This window comes from Zophobas morio, unplaced genomic scaffold, assembly GCF_036711695.1.
Source record: "Zophobas morio isolate AGI-343-1 ecotype UQ-CSIRO unplaced genomic scaffold, CSIRO_AGI_Zmor_V1 ptg000031l, whole genome shotgun sequence".
Taxonomy (NCBI): Eukaryota; Metazoa; Arthropoda; class Insecta; order Coleoptera; family Tenebrionidae; genus Zophobas; species Zophobas morio.
In genome coordinates, this window is record NW_026972136.1 from 6,248,775 (window position 1) to 6,263,809 (window position 15,035).

At 31.8% G+C, this 15,035-nt stretch overlaps 4 protein-coding genes across 5 annotated transcripts in view; 2 read left to right on the forward strand and 2 right to left on the reverse strand.

Moving 5' to 3' along the window:
- LOC135139452 (F-actin-uncapping protein LRRC16A) overlaps positions 1-11,315 on the reverse strand; it is a 35,593-nt gene extending 24,278 nt beyond the window's left edge. For both annotated transcript variants that reach the window (XR_010282156.1, XM_064069691.1), the window contains exons 1-10: positions 11,226-11,315; positions 10,912-11,009; positions 2,219-2,269; positions 1,962-2,171; positions 1,685-1,914; positions 1,377-1,636; positions 1,140-1,327; positions 1,010-1,087; positions 779-960; positions 577-728 (exon numbers count right to left, since the gene is read on the reverse strand). Coding sequence is in view for 1 of the 2 variants with exons in the window: in XM_064069691.1 (XP_063925761.1) it covers positions 577-728; positions 779-960; positions 1,010-1,087; positions 1,140-1,327; positions 1,377-1,636; positions 1,685-1,914; positions 1,962-2,171; positions 2,219-2,269; positions 10,912-11,009; positions 11,226-11,262 (1,486 nt within the window). In the remaining variant the exon portion in view is untranslated. The remainder of the gene's footprint in view (positions 1-576; positions 729-778; positions 961-1,009; positions 1,088-1,139; positions 1,328-1,376; positions 1,637-1,684; positions 1,915-1,961; positions 2,172-2,218; positions 2,270-10,911; positions 11,010-11,225) is intronic.
- LOC135139460 (DNA/RNA-binding protein KIN17) lies at positions 9,294-10,887 on the reverse strand. The gene has a single exon (XM_064069701.1). The coding sequence runs from the start codon at positions 10,535-10,537 to the stop codon at positions 9,374-9,376; it is 1,164 nt and encodes a 387-aa protein (XP_063925771.1). The 5' UTR covers positions 10,538-10,887; the 3' UTR covers positions 9,294-9,373.
- Positions 11,316-11,609: 294 nt separating the features above from the next.
- On the forward strand, positions 11,610-14,671 carry LOC135139462 (ubiquinone biosynthesis protein COQ9, mitochondrial). The gene is made up of 5 exons (XM_064069703.1): positions 11,610-11,725; positions 13,695-13,963; positions 14,012-14,224; positions 14,286-14,495; positions 14,546-14,671. The coding sequence occupies exons 1-5, from the start codon at positions 11,680-11,682 to the stop codon at positions 14,579-14,581; spliced, it is 774 nt and encodes a 257-aa protein (XP_063925773.1). The 5' UTR covers positions 11,610-11,679; the 3' UTR covers positions 14,582-14,671.
- On the forward strand, positions 11,732-13,606 carry LOC135139457 (glomulin). Its single transcript, XM_064069697.1, has one exon. It carries the CDS (start codon positions 11,855-11,857, stop codon positions 13,574-13,576), a length of 1,722 nt encoding a protein of 573 aa, XP_063925767.1. The 5' UTR covers positions 11,732-11,854; the 3' UTR covers positions 13,577-13,606.
- Positions 14,672-15,035: the final 364 nt, after the last annotated feature.

Below are 15,035 nucleotides of genomic sequence, written 5' to 3' on the forward strand. Positions count from 1 at the left end.
CGAAATTGAAGAGTCCGCCATTTTCCTGACACCGGTATAATATAATCAAAAATGTTGATTCGAATTATTAAAGTTAACACTGAATTGACTTATTAAATACTGAAATAATAATTGTTTACTTCAGTGCTCTGAAATGTACTTATTGGAATGGAGAATACAAACTGGTACAATTTTTGTCATTTTGCATTAAAAACAACTTAACCTAATATGATAAATTTCATTTTTCATTAGGGATATTTGCATATACGAAATTGGTTGCCAACCAAATTACTATAATTACATGGCCTAAAAACATCCGGAACGGTAAATACGCAGTCACTTTTTTTTCAATTCAAAATTATGCCAAAAATCTATCACATAAAGTTAGTCATCTAGCAACCTTTGAAATTTAATGTTAAAAAAATTATGTTGGCAACACTAAAGTGTTTCTTATTCACTTTGACAGTTGCGGTCAAATATAGTGGCGAACAGATGATTTGTCAAGTTTTCCAGTTATTTCTGTAGTTTTGTATTTTTACCGAAATCCACAAACGATGTCACCTCGGTCCTATTTAAAATAAAATAAAAACCACTTACTATTATCCGATATATCTAGACTAGAAATGCAGCGAACACCATGAACACATGATTCTAAAACGTGGGCACCCTGACTTCCTAATCCGTTATTACTTATATCTAAAGACATTTCTTTGGTAAATTCATTGCAAGCCAAGCCCAACAACAAGTTCCTAAAACAGACACATCAAACACCGCTCTCCATACACCAAAACCGACTTACTTTAACGCCTCTTGCGGAAGCTTACAATGAGACATATTAAGAAACTTAAGATTAAGGGTGGTGCTGAAAAACTGCTTAAACGATATGGGAGCCTCTTTATTCTTTTTACTACTAAACGGGTTCTTAGAAATATTTAAATGAACTAGATTGGTTGTACAGCCACGAACGAGAGCACCAAACAACTAAAAGCAAACACATAAACATCAACACAGTATAAAAAAACATACTCACATTTTCCAATATTACGTCAGTGCCCGATATATCTATATGCTGGAGTGCATTAGGATTTGAGAAAAACGTGTGTAGATTCTGAAAGTGAAACTCGTACACATTGTATACATTTAGAAGGGTCGCTACCTACACTTATATCGTCCTTGAGGCTATTTCCGCACAAGTTGAGATAAGTAAGTGTTGTCAATACGCTATTATTATTATTGAGTGCTGCTGCTAGATGATTGACACCCTTGGAACTAAGTCCACAATGGGCCACATTTAAATGGACAAGTCCTTTATTGAGCCGAGAAATACAACCTGATAGATAAATAGCACCTGCCAAAAATCAAAAATCAAACTAAATCAAACCCAACCACCCTCCAACCTTTGTCTTCAATAGTATTATAAGATAAATCTATGGTGTGGAGGGCCGACGCCGGGTTCATCTTCAAAACACTCCCCAATTTATTTACAAAATCCGCCTTCAACCCCAAATTGTCCAAATACAACTCCTCCAAGTTGAGCGACTTCCTCAAAACGTGAAGAATTCTGTCGATGTTGTCGTGACTCAGCTTCACCTGGTTAGCCCTCAATTTCGTAAACCACGTGTTATACTCCAGCGCGCTGATTATCGGAATTAAGTCTCTGCAACACAAACCCTTATCATTTTGAAACCATATCCCCGAAACCCACTTTTGATCTAAATAATCGAAATCTTTAAGGCATAATTCTCGTGTATTTAGGGATACGTAGATATTGTCGACGTCCCAAGCCACTTCTTCGCGGTAGGTCATCCCGTGGTAGTCGCACATGCAAGCATATTGGGTCGAGAAGCCCCCACAAGGCCCCACTTCGCGTCTACTGCTAGCGATGGCTTCTAGATCTCGCAGCTGCTGAAGCCTGGTGTTGGGTATGACGTCGATCTAAAAATGAGGTTGATTATGGGGGATTATGGTGGTTTTTGGGTTACTTTTTTGATGATGTGCTGAAGCGGGACGGTTGGAAAAATGTTTCTTATGGCATTGTTCAATGCGGAAATCATGTTGTCTACTTCTGCGCTGCATGTTGAATCGTCGCCTGTTAAAAATGAGTAGACCTTGTCGTTTATGGTCAAACTCAGCTGATTGCCTCGTTTGCTTTCCAGCGCTTGTATTTCCAAGTAGTGGAAATGGCAGTCGATCTTAAACGGGATTTTGAAAAATTGGGGATTTGTTTAAATAAACTTACTTTTGTTGGCACTTTTGCTGTGAGCAGTAAGATGCGACATGGAGAAAATACCTAAATTCAACAAAAGGGTTACTAGTGTCGCTACCACTATTTTGTTAAAACTATAACTAAAATCATATTTCAAATTCCTACAAGTATTCTTCAAATATTTAAACCTTTCATGAAAAAAGATTAAACTTTTTTATTACAATCTAAAAGTAACATAAATAAGAATATTGTGTATTCAATTACATCTCTACAAGAAATGTTCAAATTTGCCCCTATTTCGCTGCAACCAGCGATGATTTACGTCATCACAACGAAGCGGCAAAATTCACAACTTGATGTACTACCTTTTAAATTTAAAATACTGTAATGCTAGACAGAGGCCACGCGTGTTTGTTTTTCCATGAAACTATTAGATATGTCATATCATAACCCAAACAAAATTGAGGAACTGACGTCATTTCCTGTCACAGTGACGCATAACCGAGAAATAAAAAATGGTCGAAGGTTATTTCGACCGAAATTCCCTCGCTTGTGAAGTGCAGCCCAATAAATCTTGTTTAACAAATTATAAATCTTTTTTGCGATTTTTATTTTTTGATAACTTCAACAGTGGTGAAAATAACTAACTAATTTTTCAATTGTTCAATTTTTCAATTTTTTGTGTTTCTCAGTTTTTCGATTTGCAATTTTTCGAGTTTTCAAGTTCAAATTTATCAGCTTTTCAATTTTCAACTTTTGAATTTTTCAATTTCTCATTTTTCTTGTTTCCTCAATTTTTAGATTTTGCAATTTTTCGTTGTCAAATTTCTCGAGTTTTCAATCTTTAATTTTTCAAATTTCGATTTTATAATTTTTTGTTTTTTTCAATTCCAGTAATTTCAGTTTTTTCAATTCGTTTCTTTAATTTTTCGATTGAAATTTTTCAGCTTTTCGATTTGCAACTTCGACTTTTCTAGTCTTCAAATTTTTCGGTTTGCAATTTTTCGTTTCCGTTTTGTATTTTGTTAATTTGTTCAATTTTAATTTATTTTATTTTTGGCTTCTTCAGTTTTTCGATTTGTGATTTTTCAACTTTTCGTTTTCACGTTTCTCGAGTTTTCAATTTTTAATTCTTCAAATTTTTGATTTGCAATTTTTTATTACCATTTATAGCAAAATTTGCGGTTTTTTATTTTCTGTATTTTCACAATTTTTCGATTTTTCAGTGTTTCGATTTTATAATTTTTTGTTTTTTTTTTAATTTCAATTTTTTTAATTCTTCGTTTCTTTAATTTTTCGATTGCAATTTTTCAACTTTTCGATTTGCAATTTCAATTTTTGGATGGATCAATTTTTAGATTTCCAGTTTCATAAGTTTTTAATTTTTTGGTTTCTCAAGTCTTCAAATTTTTCGATTTGCAATTTTTCGTTTCTTCAGTTTTTCGATTTGCGATTTTTCAACTTTCCGTTTTAAAATTTCTCGAGTTATCAATTTTTAATTTTTTCAAATTTTCAATTTGCAATTTTTTATTAGCCATATACATACATATAGCCAAATTAACGTTTTTTATTTTCTGTATTTTCTGTATTTTTAGATTTTTTAATGTTTCAATTCCATTTTTCTTTAATTTCAATTTTTTCAATTCTTCGTTTCTTTAATTTTTCGACTGCAATTTTTTAACGTTTCGATTTGTAATTTCAACTTTTCGATGGTTCAATTTTTAGGTTTGCAATTTTTCGTTTCGGTTTTTTATTTTCTTAATTTTTCCAATTTTAATTTTGTGAATTTTTCGTTTTTTCAGTTTTTCGATTTGCGATATTTCAACTTTTCTTTTTAAAATTTCTCGAGTTTTTGATTTTTAATTTTTTTCAAATTTTTAATTTGCAATTTTTTATCAGCATATTTAACAAAATTTGCGTTTTTTTATTTTCTGTATTTTCACAATTTTTCGATTTTTCAATGTTTCGACTCTAATTTTTCTGCTTTTTTTTGTCAATTTTTTCAATTCTTCGTTTCTTCAATTTTTCAACTGCAATTTTTCAACGTTTCGATTTGCAATTTCAATTTTTGAATGGATCAATTTTTAGATTTCCAGTTTCACAAGTTTTTAATTTTTTGATTTTTCAAGTCTTCAAATTTTTCGATTTGCAATTTTTCGTTTCGGTTTTTTGTTTTCTTTTTTTTTTAATTTTTCGTTTCTTCAGTTTTTCGATTTGTGATTTTTCAACTTTCCGTTTTAAAATTTCTCGAGTTTTCGATTTTTAATTTTTTCAAATTTTCGATCTGCAATTTTTTATTAGCATACATATACATATAGCAAAATTTACGTTTTTTTATTTTCTGTATTTTCACAATTTTAGATTTTTCAATGTTTCAATTCTATTTTTTTTTAATTTCAATCTTTTCAATTCTTCGTTTCTTTAATTTTTCGATTGCAATTTTTCAACGTTTCGGTTTACAATTTCAACTTTTGGATGGTTTAATTTTTAGATTTTCCGTTTCACAAGTTTTCAATTTTTTTATTTTTCAAGTCTTCAAATTTTTAGATTTGCAATTTTTCGTTTCGATTTTATATTTTCTTAATCTTTTCAATTTTAATTTTTAATTTTTCGTTTCTTCTATTTTTCGATTTGTGATTCTACAACTTTTTTTAAATTTCTCGAGTTTTCAATTTTTAATTTTTTTAAATTTTCGATTTGCAATTTTTTATTAGCATGTACAGCAAAATTTGCGGTTTTTTATTTTCAATACATTCACCATTTTTCTATTTTTCATTGTGTCGATTTTATAATTTTTTGTTTTTTTTTTCAATTTCAGTTTTTTCAATTCTTCGTTTCTTTAATTTTTCGATTGCAATTTTTCAACTTTTCAATTTGCAATTTCAACTTTTGGATGGTTCAGTTTTTAAATTTCCAGTACCACAAGTTTTCAATTTTTCGTTTTTTCAAGTCTTCAAATTTTTCTTTATTTTTACAATTGTTCGGTTTTTCAATGTATTGATTTTATGATTTTTCTTTTTTTCAATATGAACTTTTTAAATTTCTGGATTTTTCAATTTTTTTATTTGCAATTTTGTGGTTTTATTCGACTTTCCCGATTTTATAATTTTGCGTTTTCAATTTTAATTTTTTCAATTTTTCGATTTGCTAAATTTTTTATTAGCATATATAGCAAAATTTACGGTTTTTTATTTTCTGTATTTTCACAATTTTTCGATTTTTCAATGTTTATTTTATAATTTTTAGTTTGTTTCAATTTCTTCAATTCTTCGTTTCTTTAATTTTTCGATTTGGATAATCAACTTATGGATGATTCAATTTTTAGATTTCCAGTTTCACAGTTTTCAATTTTCGATTTTTTAGGTCTTCAAATTTTTCGATTTGCAATTTTTCGTTTGGGTTTTTTATTTTCTTTAATTTTTCAATTGTTGTGTTTTTCAGTGCTCTGATTTTATAACTTTCCTTTATTTCAATGTGAAGTTTTTAAATTTTCCATTTTTCAATTTTTCTATTTGCAATTTTTTGGTTTTCAATTTTTCGTTTCCTCAATATTTGATTTGAATTTCAAATATGTAATAATAATAATAGTTTTAATAATAGACTTTTACAATTTTACGATTTTAGAAATTTTCGATTTTTCAATTTTAAAACTTTCATTTATTCGACTTTTCAATTTTTCGTTTTTTAATTTTTCAATTTTTTTATTCAATTTTTCATTTCTTCAAATTTTCGATTTGCGGGTTTTTATTTTCTCAATGTTTATAATTATTCGATTTTTAAATGTTCCGATTTTATAATTTTTTGCGTTTTCAGTTTCAATTTTTTGACTCAATTTATCATTTCTTCAAATTTTCGATTTGCGTTTTTCTATTTTCTCAATTTTTATAATTATTCGATTTTTCAATGTTCCGATTTTATAATTTTTTGCGTTTTCAATTTCAATTTTTTCAATTTTTCGATTTGTCATTTATGGGTTTTTTATTTTCTTTACTTTTTCAATGTTTCGGTCTTTCAATGTTCTGATTTTATATACATATTTTTTTAATGTGAAATTTTGCAATTTTTCGATTTACAATTTTTTGTTTCGGTTTTTCAATGTGAACTTTTTCTTTCAATTTTTGGATTTTTCAATTTCGACTTTTAATTTTTCTATTTTTTGATTCTTCGATTTTTCATGTCTTCAAATTTTCGATTTACGGTTTTTTATTTTCTCATTTTTTTTTATTTTTAATTTTAAAATTTTTTAATCCTTCAATTTTTCGTTTCCTCAGATTTTCGACCTGCGGTTTTTCGTTTTCTCAATTTTTATAATTTTTCGATTTTTCAATGTTCCCATTTTATAATTCTTTGATTTTTCATTATTTTACGAATGCAACTCTTCGGGTTTTCGTTATTTAATTAATTTTTCAAATTGTTGATTTTCCAACTTTTGGATGTTTCAGTTTTTAGATTTTGCATTTTTTCGAATATTTTTAAAAATTTTTTGTTTTTATATACATATTTTTTTAATGTGAAATTTTGCAATTTTTCGATTTACAATTTTTTGTTTCGGTTTTTCAATGTGAACTTTTTCTTTCAATTTTTGGATTTTTCAATTTCGACTTTTAATTTTTCTATTTTTTGATTCTTCAATTTTTCATGTCTTCAAATTTTCGATTTACGGTTTTTTATTTTCTCAATTTTTTTTTATTTTTAATTTTAAATTTTTTTAATCCTTCAATTTTTCGTTTCCTCAGATTTTCGACCTGCGGTTTTTCGTTTTCTCAATTTTTATAATTTTTCGATTTTTCAATGTTCCCATTTTATAATTCTTTGATTTTTCATTTTTTTACGAATGCAACTCTTCGGGTTTTCGTTATTTAATTAATTTTTCAAATTGTTGATTTTCCAACTTTTGGATGTTTCAGTTTTTAGATTTTGCATTTTTTCGAATATTTTTAAAAAATTTTTTGTTTTTATATACATATTTTTTTAATGTGAAATTTTGCGATTTTTCGATTTGCGTTTTTTTGTTTCGTTTCATTTTCTTTATTTTTTTAATTGTTCGTTTTTTCAATGTTCTGATTTTATAATTTCTCTGTTTTTTTCAATTTATGGAATTTTCAATTTTTCAATTTCCAATTTTTTGGTTTTCAATTTTCAGATTTTTCAAATTTTCGTTTCTTCAATTTTTTATTTGCATTTCAATTCAAGTTCGATTTCAATTTTTCGATTTGCCAATGTTTAATTTTTTTTTTAAGAATACAACTCTTCAAGTTTTCATTATTTAATTTTCCAGCTTTTGGATGTTTCAGTTTTTAGGTTTTGCATTTTTTCGGATGTTTTTTCGATTTTTTTTGATTTTATATGCATATTTTTTAATGTGAAATTTTGCAATTTTTCGATTTGCGTTTTTTTGTTTCGTTTTATTTTCTTAATTTTTTTAATTGTTCGTTTTTTCAATGTTCTGATTTTATAATTTTTCTATTTTTTTTCGATTTATGGAATTTTCAATTTTCCTATTTCCAATTTTTTGGTTTTCAATTTTTCAACTTTCAGATTTTTCAAATTTTCGTTTCTTCAATTTTTATTTGCATTTCAATTCAAGTTCGATTTCAATTTTTCGATTTGCCAATGTTTAACTTTTTTTTAAGAATGCAACTCTTCAAGTTTGCATTATTTAATTTTCCAGCTTTTGGATGTTTCAGTTTTTAGATTTTGCATTTTTTCGAATATTTTTAAAAATGTTTTTGATTTTATATACATATTTTTTTAATGTGAAATTTTGCAATTTTTCGATTTGCGTTTTTTTGTTTCGTTTTATAATCTTTATTTTTTTCAATTTATGGAATTTTCAATTTTTTTATTTCCAACTTTTTGGTTTTCAGTTTTTCAACTTTCAGATTTTTCAAATTTTCGTTTCTTCAATTTTTTATTTGCATTTCAATTCAATTTCGATTTCATTTTTTCGATTTGCCAATGTTTATTTTTTTTTTAAGAATGCAACTCTTCCGAGTTTTCATTATTTAATTTTCCAGCGTTTGGAAGTTTCAGTTTTTAGATTTTGCATTTTTCGAGTATGTTTTTTATTTTTTTGATTTTATACATATTTTTTTAATGTGAAATTTTGCAATTTTTCGTTTCGGTTTTTTACTTTATTTATTTTTTCAATTGTTCGTTTTTTCAATGTGCTGATTTTATAATTTTTCTTTTTTTTTAATGTGAACTTTTTCAACTTTTGGAATTTTCAATTTTTCTATTTGCAATTTTTCGATTTTTCAACTTCTAGATTTTTCAAATTTGCGTTTCTTCAATTTTTTATTTGCACTTTAAATATGTAATAATTTCTAAAATAGGTATGTATTTGACTTTTTCAATTTTACGATTTTAGAAAATTTCCATTTTTCAATTATTGGATTTTAAAATTTTTGTATTAATACGACTTTTCCATTTTCCGAGTTTTTATTTTACAATTTTTCAATCTGCCAATTTTATAATTTTTTGCGTTTTCAATTTCAATTTTTCGATTTTGCATTTTTTTAGTTTTTCGATTTGTAATTTTTCGTTTGTTTTTTTTATTTTCTTTACTTTTTCAGTTTTTCGGTTTTTCAATGTTCTGATTTTATATATTTTTTTAATGCAAAATTTTTCAAATTTTGGATTTTTTAATTTTAGACTTTTCAGTTTCTGGATTTTTTGTTTCTTCAGTTTTTGACTTGCAAATTGTTCTAGTTTTCAATTTTACGATTTTAGAATTTTTCCATTTAAAGAAAATCGGATATTTCGAAATCCAAAAATTGCCAAATTGAAAATTTTTAAAATTGGAAAATCGAAGAATAAACAATCAGATTGAGAACTTGAAAAATTGAATAAAGGAAAAAATTATAAAATCATCAAAAGGAACATTGAAAAAATAAAGGAAACGAAAAACTCACAAAATCGAGAAAATGAAAAATAAAAACTAGGAACTGGAAAAATTGTGACATCAAAAAACTGGTCAAAGGTAAATAAATCCAGACTTTTCGAAAAATTATACAATTTGATTTTGGTCATGAAACGTCGAGAAAATTAAAGTGGCAGTCGCCCGTTCGACTCAAATACTAATTCAGTAGGTAATAAAACACCACACTAGACTTATTCCATAACTTTATTGTAAAGCATGCGTAAACTACTTAAATCTATAACAAAAAAATCACATAAATTATTAAATTACGATTCTTCGTTCAATTTACAAATATCCTCATACTCAACCCCCGTAATCGTTCTCCCCATCAACAACCCCGACGCAATTTTTATCTCAGCACAAAATTTCTTCTCGTTGATGGAAACCAAAGTGGCCGTCTCCCCCCTATACGCCCCATTTACAACTTTCACCAACTTTCCAATCGCAGGAATAACAGTCTCCAAATGTTGCTGATCCAACTTTAACTTGCGTCCACTTTCAAACAATTTCACTACCGCCACATATTTACTCAATACTTCTTTGATAACACCTTTCTCTTTATAAAATTCGTCTCCCAGAGTTTTTGTGACAACTTTAACCACTATACCCTCTGTAACCCAATAATCCTTTCGATTACTCTTCTCCTTCTTGATTTCCTCCAACTCCTTGATTTCGTCCAACGCGGTCTTCTTTCTATTTTCGGTTTTGACTTTCTTGAAGCTTTTGGAAGTCCCAGTCCCTTCATCCAGTGGACGCTTCGGGAGTGCGAAAACCACAGGCTTGATGTCTTTTTTTTGTTCTAGTTTCAAATCCAACTTCAACTTTTCTTCCTCGTTTTCCCGTAGTAACTCAGTGTAAACTGGTTCCTCTTTCCCTTGTCCTTTCTCCTGCGCCAGTTGTACTTGTTTTTGCACAAACTCCATAGTTCGTTCCTCATCATCCTTATCCATTTTCAACTTCTTGTTTTTCTTTTCTTCCCTCGCGATGGTCTCTGGATCTCGATCTACGTAAGTAATGAACCACCCTTTCTCCGTTTCATCGACGATACACTTCCCAGTGCGCCCCAACCACTTCACAAACCCGGTTAACGTCACCCATCGGGTGGCATTCATGTGCAAGTGATTCCGATCGGAAATGTACTCCTGGTAGACCCGATTTGCATTCACGCGTTTCGTGCCGAACTGTCGCCGCAAAATCTGTAAATACTCCTTGGCAAATTGGAACGAAAAGTCATCGATGATCCGCTTGGAATTGTCGGCGAAGAGGAGAAGCTGGCGCTGATGGGACTCCGACATCATGTGGCATTTGAAGCCGTTTTCGTCCCGACATTGTTTCTGACACATCTGGCAGTACCACCGCAGTTTCTGCAGCCCCTTTGCCTTCATTTTGTTGGCGATGTATTTGGGGGTTCCGACCTCGGCTCGCGGCATTTTGGCGTTAAATACACACAAACACGTCTAACTTGACTAATAAACACGATTTTTGTGGCGTTTATAAAAAAATTTGGGTAAAAACTTGACAACAAAGTCGCTCGAGAAACGTCAAAATTATGTTAGAAGCCAGCGCCCTCAACGGGCGTCACGTCAACTACGTTTCGGCGGTACATTTAATTATGATTAAAATACTGTTGCAACAATGTCATAATAAAACAATTAGTGGCGATAATAAATCATTGGCGTTTGCGACAACAGTTCGTTAGAGTAATTGTCGATTATCTGCCTACCTCACTGTTTATCTTATCTGCATACACAAATCGCACCTACTTGAACAAACATGGAAATGTAAATTCATGAAATGAACTCACCAGAACTCTATTTTCAGTCTTGTCTCCTTTTGTTTCCAACCGAACGACATTCTTAAAAAGTATTTTTACTTTATTTCCGACTGACGATTTTATACTTTCTGCAAAAAGAAAATTTTAATTAAAACATGCATTGTGTTCTTTCAAGCATGCACACTTCGTGGACTCAACAAAGTGTTAAATTTCGACTAATTCTAAAGCCCGGAAGCACATAAACATAAACTTGCAAATTATATTAATCATCAATATTGACACTCCCCTTTCAGACCATTGTAAACATTGTTTTTATTGCAATAAATCGGGATTTTCGGGCTTACCATTCAAGTCCTTAGTTAGTTGTGATCGTGTAGACATAGTTTAAACGCGTTAAACACAAGCACTTCATTTAAATCCTTTTGTAATTGTCTTTTCATTGAGATGCACGAAAATAAGAATTTTTTTCGGCTGCCACTGTCATTGTCATTTCGGGATTTCGGGTTATTAGGGTGGTGTTAGTGGGTTTTTAGCGTTTTGTGCTGCCAACATAAACCACAATTGTGTAACCAGTGTAACCTTCGTCGTTCGAATTGTTGAATATTTAACACTGATTTCGGGCAACGGGTTATCCAAAAACGATAAGATAACGACAAGGTTTATTTAAATCCGTGTGCAAATATTTTTTTTTACAAGAAGGTGTAGGAACTTTAGCTGTCGAATAGTGCGAAAAACACCAACCGAGTTTTGTAGGTGTGAAATAATTAAATTTTATTTATGATTTAAATGTGATAAGAAATGTCTCTCCTGACTTTATTTACGGCACTCAGGGCGAATATACGACGTGAGTATTTTTACGGTTCGTAGTTTGTAGTCGGGGTGAACATAACCTCAATCATTTTAACTTCGTCGGCTTAAATGTCATGCGGTTACAAGTATAAATATTCATTAGTGAACGAAAATTGGCGCTAGAATGACTTCAGAACTAGGCGACAACAATTTCGCGGATACGATTTCCATTCTGTTAAATGAGGGTAACACGGTCCAGGCGTTGACACTTTTCACAGACAACAGAAACAGCGAGGAAGTTTACAACAATTCGTGGGACTTGGTCCCGATAGTGTCGAAGTTTTTGAGCGAGGAAAGCGAAGACAACAATGTTGGAGTGTTCAAGTGTTGTCAGAAGATCATCGACATTATTGCAGAGCAAGCAAAGCCGGAGGAAGTTCTCCTACAATTTATAGAAGAACTTGAGTTGGCCAAAGACGATACGAAGTTTCTAGCTTTACTGAAACCACTCAAGACGGTTCTGGTGCGGGTTCCGGATAAACGAATCACGTCATTAGGGTGGTGTTTCAACGCCATTAAACACTATTTAGAGACTTTGGAGACACCAGAAGACTTGAATTTAACTGGAGATGAAAGATTGTTGCTTGATTCCAGTGAAAGCGTCCGCCGAATAAATACGTTGTACGAGAATTTGGTAATATTTTGTGAGACTTTTGTGGCGGAATTGGCGAGTGATGATAAATGCAGCAACGTTTGTGAACGAAAACAAGTGGTCCGGAAGTTCCTGGTCGAACTACTCGGGAAACCGTTGGCTTTTCTGGATATGGATGTCTTAAAAAACACTAAGCCTCAGGCGCGGATAATCGCTGAGGATTTAATTGAGAAATTTTTTTCATTGTCGTCTGACCCGTTTTTGTTTCTGGAAATGCGTGACGGTGACCTTGGCAGTGATTTATTTAAACCAAACAATTTATCTTTAGGTGTTTTCTACTATTTAATTTTGTCTCAAGAAGTTTGTATCAAGGATGCGCCAAAAGTTTATAGTTTAGTATATATTTTGCACAATTCGCTAAATCTGGTGAATTTTCTCCTGTCGCAAACATCGCAATTGGTTCTGGAAAAATCGGTCCATTTAGCGGCGGCTTTGCTTAAAAATATAAACCAACAGGAATTGTCTTACTTGCTGTTAGACTCGGAAGTTCATAGTAAATTTTGCAAGACTCTCTCCAATGTTATTATACACAATGAAAGTCAAGAAATTCGTAAAACAAGTTTAGGTGTTCTTCACAAGTATTTGTGGTCATTTGAACATCAAGGTCGCTTTTTAATCATTATTAATTTGATGCGCCACTTGACTCACAGTGGATTAAAAGGCAACCTCATCATGCAGTACAAAGCAATGCTAAGTGAAGAAATCAAAAACGGGAATTTGAAAAACTTGTCCAAATACTACAAAGAACACAAACTATTTGACCTCCTAGACGAGTTTACCCTATTAAAAAACAGAGAAGAGACAGATCTCGTGGACAATTCTGACCAGATTGTGTCAACTTTGAATTTTCTGCGATATCTAGTTATTGTTGATAAGACGGGCGAAACCGGGATTGATTGTTATTTGGATATTTTGGATGAAGGGTATTTTAAAAGTTTGAAGATTGGGATAACAATGGCTAAGGAGCATTATCGTTTGAAAATTAAGGAAGAGGAGGAGAGTGCTCGTTCTAACAAGGAAAAGTCTGATTGTGAGGTTTCTGTAACCGTGTTGGGCAAGAATTTGGCCGAAATACCTACTGAGAAGAAAATAGAAATTATGAACTTGTCGCTGACTACTTTAGACGTTGTTGATAGTTTGTTAAGTCGTGTTATGGAATGTATAAACTTGAAAAAGAACAATGTGTACGTTTGAAAGGTTTAATAAAGTTGGCTTAATTATTAACTTTTTTTAATTCGAGACACGTGTTTTCTGACCAATAGGAACCCAGATTTGGCGGTGGTCGCTCTAAATTTTAATTGCTTGTGCTTAGAAACCCACTCCGCATGGTCGACCTACCGAAAATGCTCCACCCAATCCTCGGACCCCCCTCAGGACGAAACAGACATTAAAGACAAAATATTAGAAGCTTCTCTACCCTTCGTGACCGAACTGGGATGGTCACGAAAGGCCCTAAGTTCCGGCGCCCAAGCCGTGGGCTATCCAGGCGTGATCCACGGCCTCTTCCCCAAAGGAGGCGGCGACCTAGTCCACTACTTTCACCGTACTTCCAACCAAAAACTCGTAGAAATCCTGAAAGAAGTACACAGTTTGAAAACGTTTGCACGCTTATTGCACCGCTTGTTGTAGCTAGAAAAATCGCAGACCAAGTCCGCGCTGCCGCCGCCCCAGTTCGTCGAGAAGGCGCTGCAGAACCGGCTTAAGATGATTATTCCTTATTTAAGCAGGTGGCCCCAAGCGATTGCCATCATGTCGTTGCCGCCGAATGTTCCTAACGCTCTGGCGACGCTGCTGACTACCGTGGATGATATTTGTTACTACGCTGGTGACCGGTCGGTAGATGTGAGGATGATTTAGTTTAGATGTTTGTTGAGCGATTAATAAAAATTGGTGTTTGTTGTAGTTTAATTGGTACGCTAGGAGGATAGGGGTGGCTGGAGTGTACAAAGCCACTGAGCTCTATTTAATCCAGGACACGTCCGCCGAGTACGAAGCTACGTGGAAGTTTTTAAACAGGAGGTTGGGTGAGGCGGTGCAAATTCATGAAATTTTGTGCAAGTCGGACTTGGGGAGTATAGGACCGAAAGATGCTGTTACTTCGGCTTTTGTGACTGTAAATATTCCCTAAATGTGTGGAGGTTTTTGCTGATTTTGTTGTTACAGGCGAGGAACATTTTAGGGGTTAATTGGAGCAGATAACACCGACATGACTATTGTTATTACCTTGGCTTTATGTGTTTTGTTATGTTATAGTGTATTTTTTAAAATAAATATTCATTATTTCGCCAATTTCGATAATTGGTAGATTTTTGGTCAATTTTTGTGACAGCTCATTTTTTCAACGAAAATTAGCTAGACCCACGCTGTACCAAATACTCAAAAATATTGTTTTGTTTTTCTCTACAAATCGTGTGGCGGCAGAATAACACGTTGGTAAGCGAAGAAAGATAAGCGGCCTCGTGGTCTAGTGGTCAAGGCACCCGCCCGGCAAGCGGGAGATGTGTGGTTCGATTCCCATCAGGGTAACAACACTTTTCTTCGCTTACCTTCAGTTCCAATCACTGGCTGTACCCCTATTCAGGAGTGGATTAGACCTGGTGAAATGACAGGAAAATTTTAGACCGGCGCCTGAAAGGCCGAAATTTTACTTCAT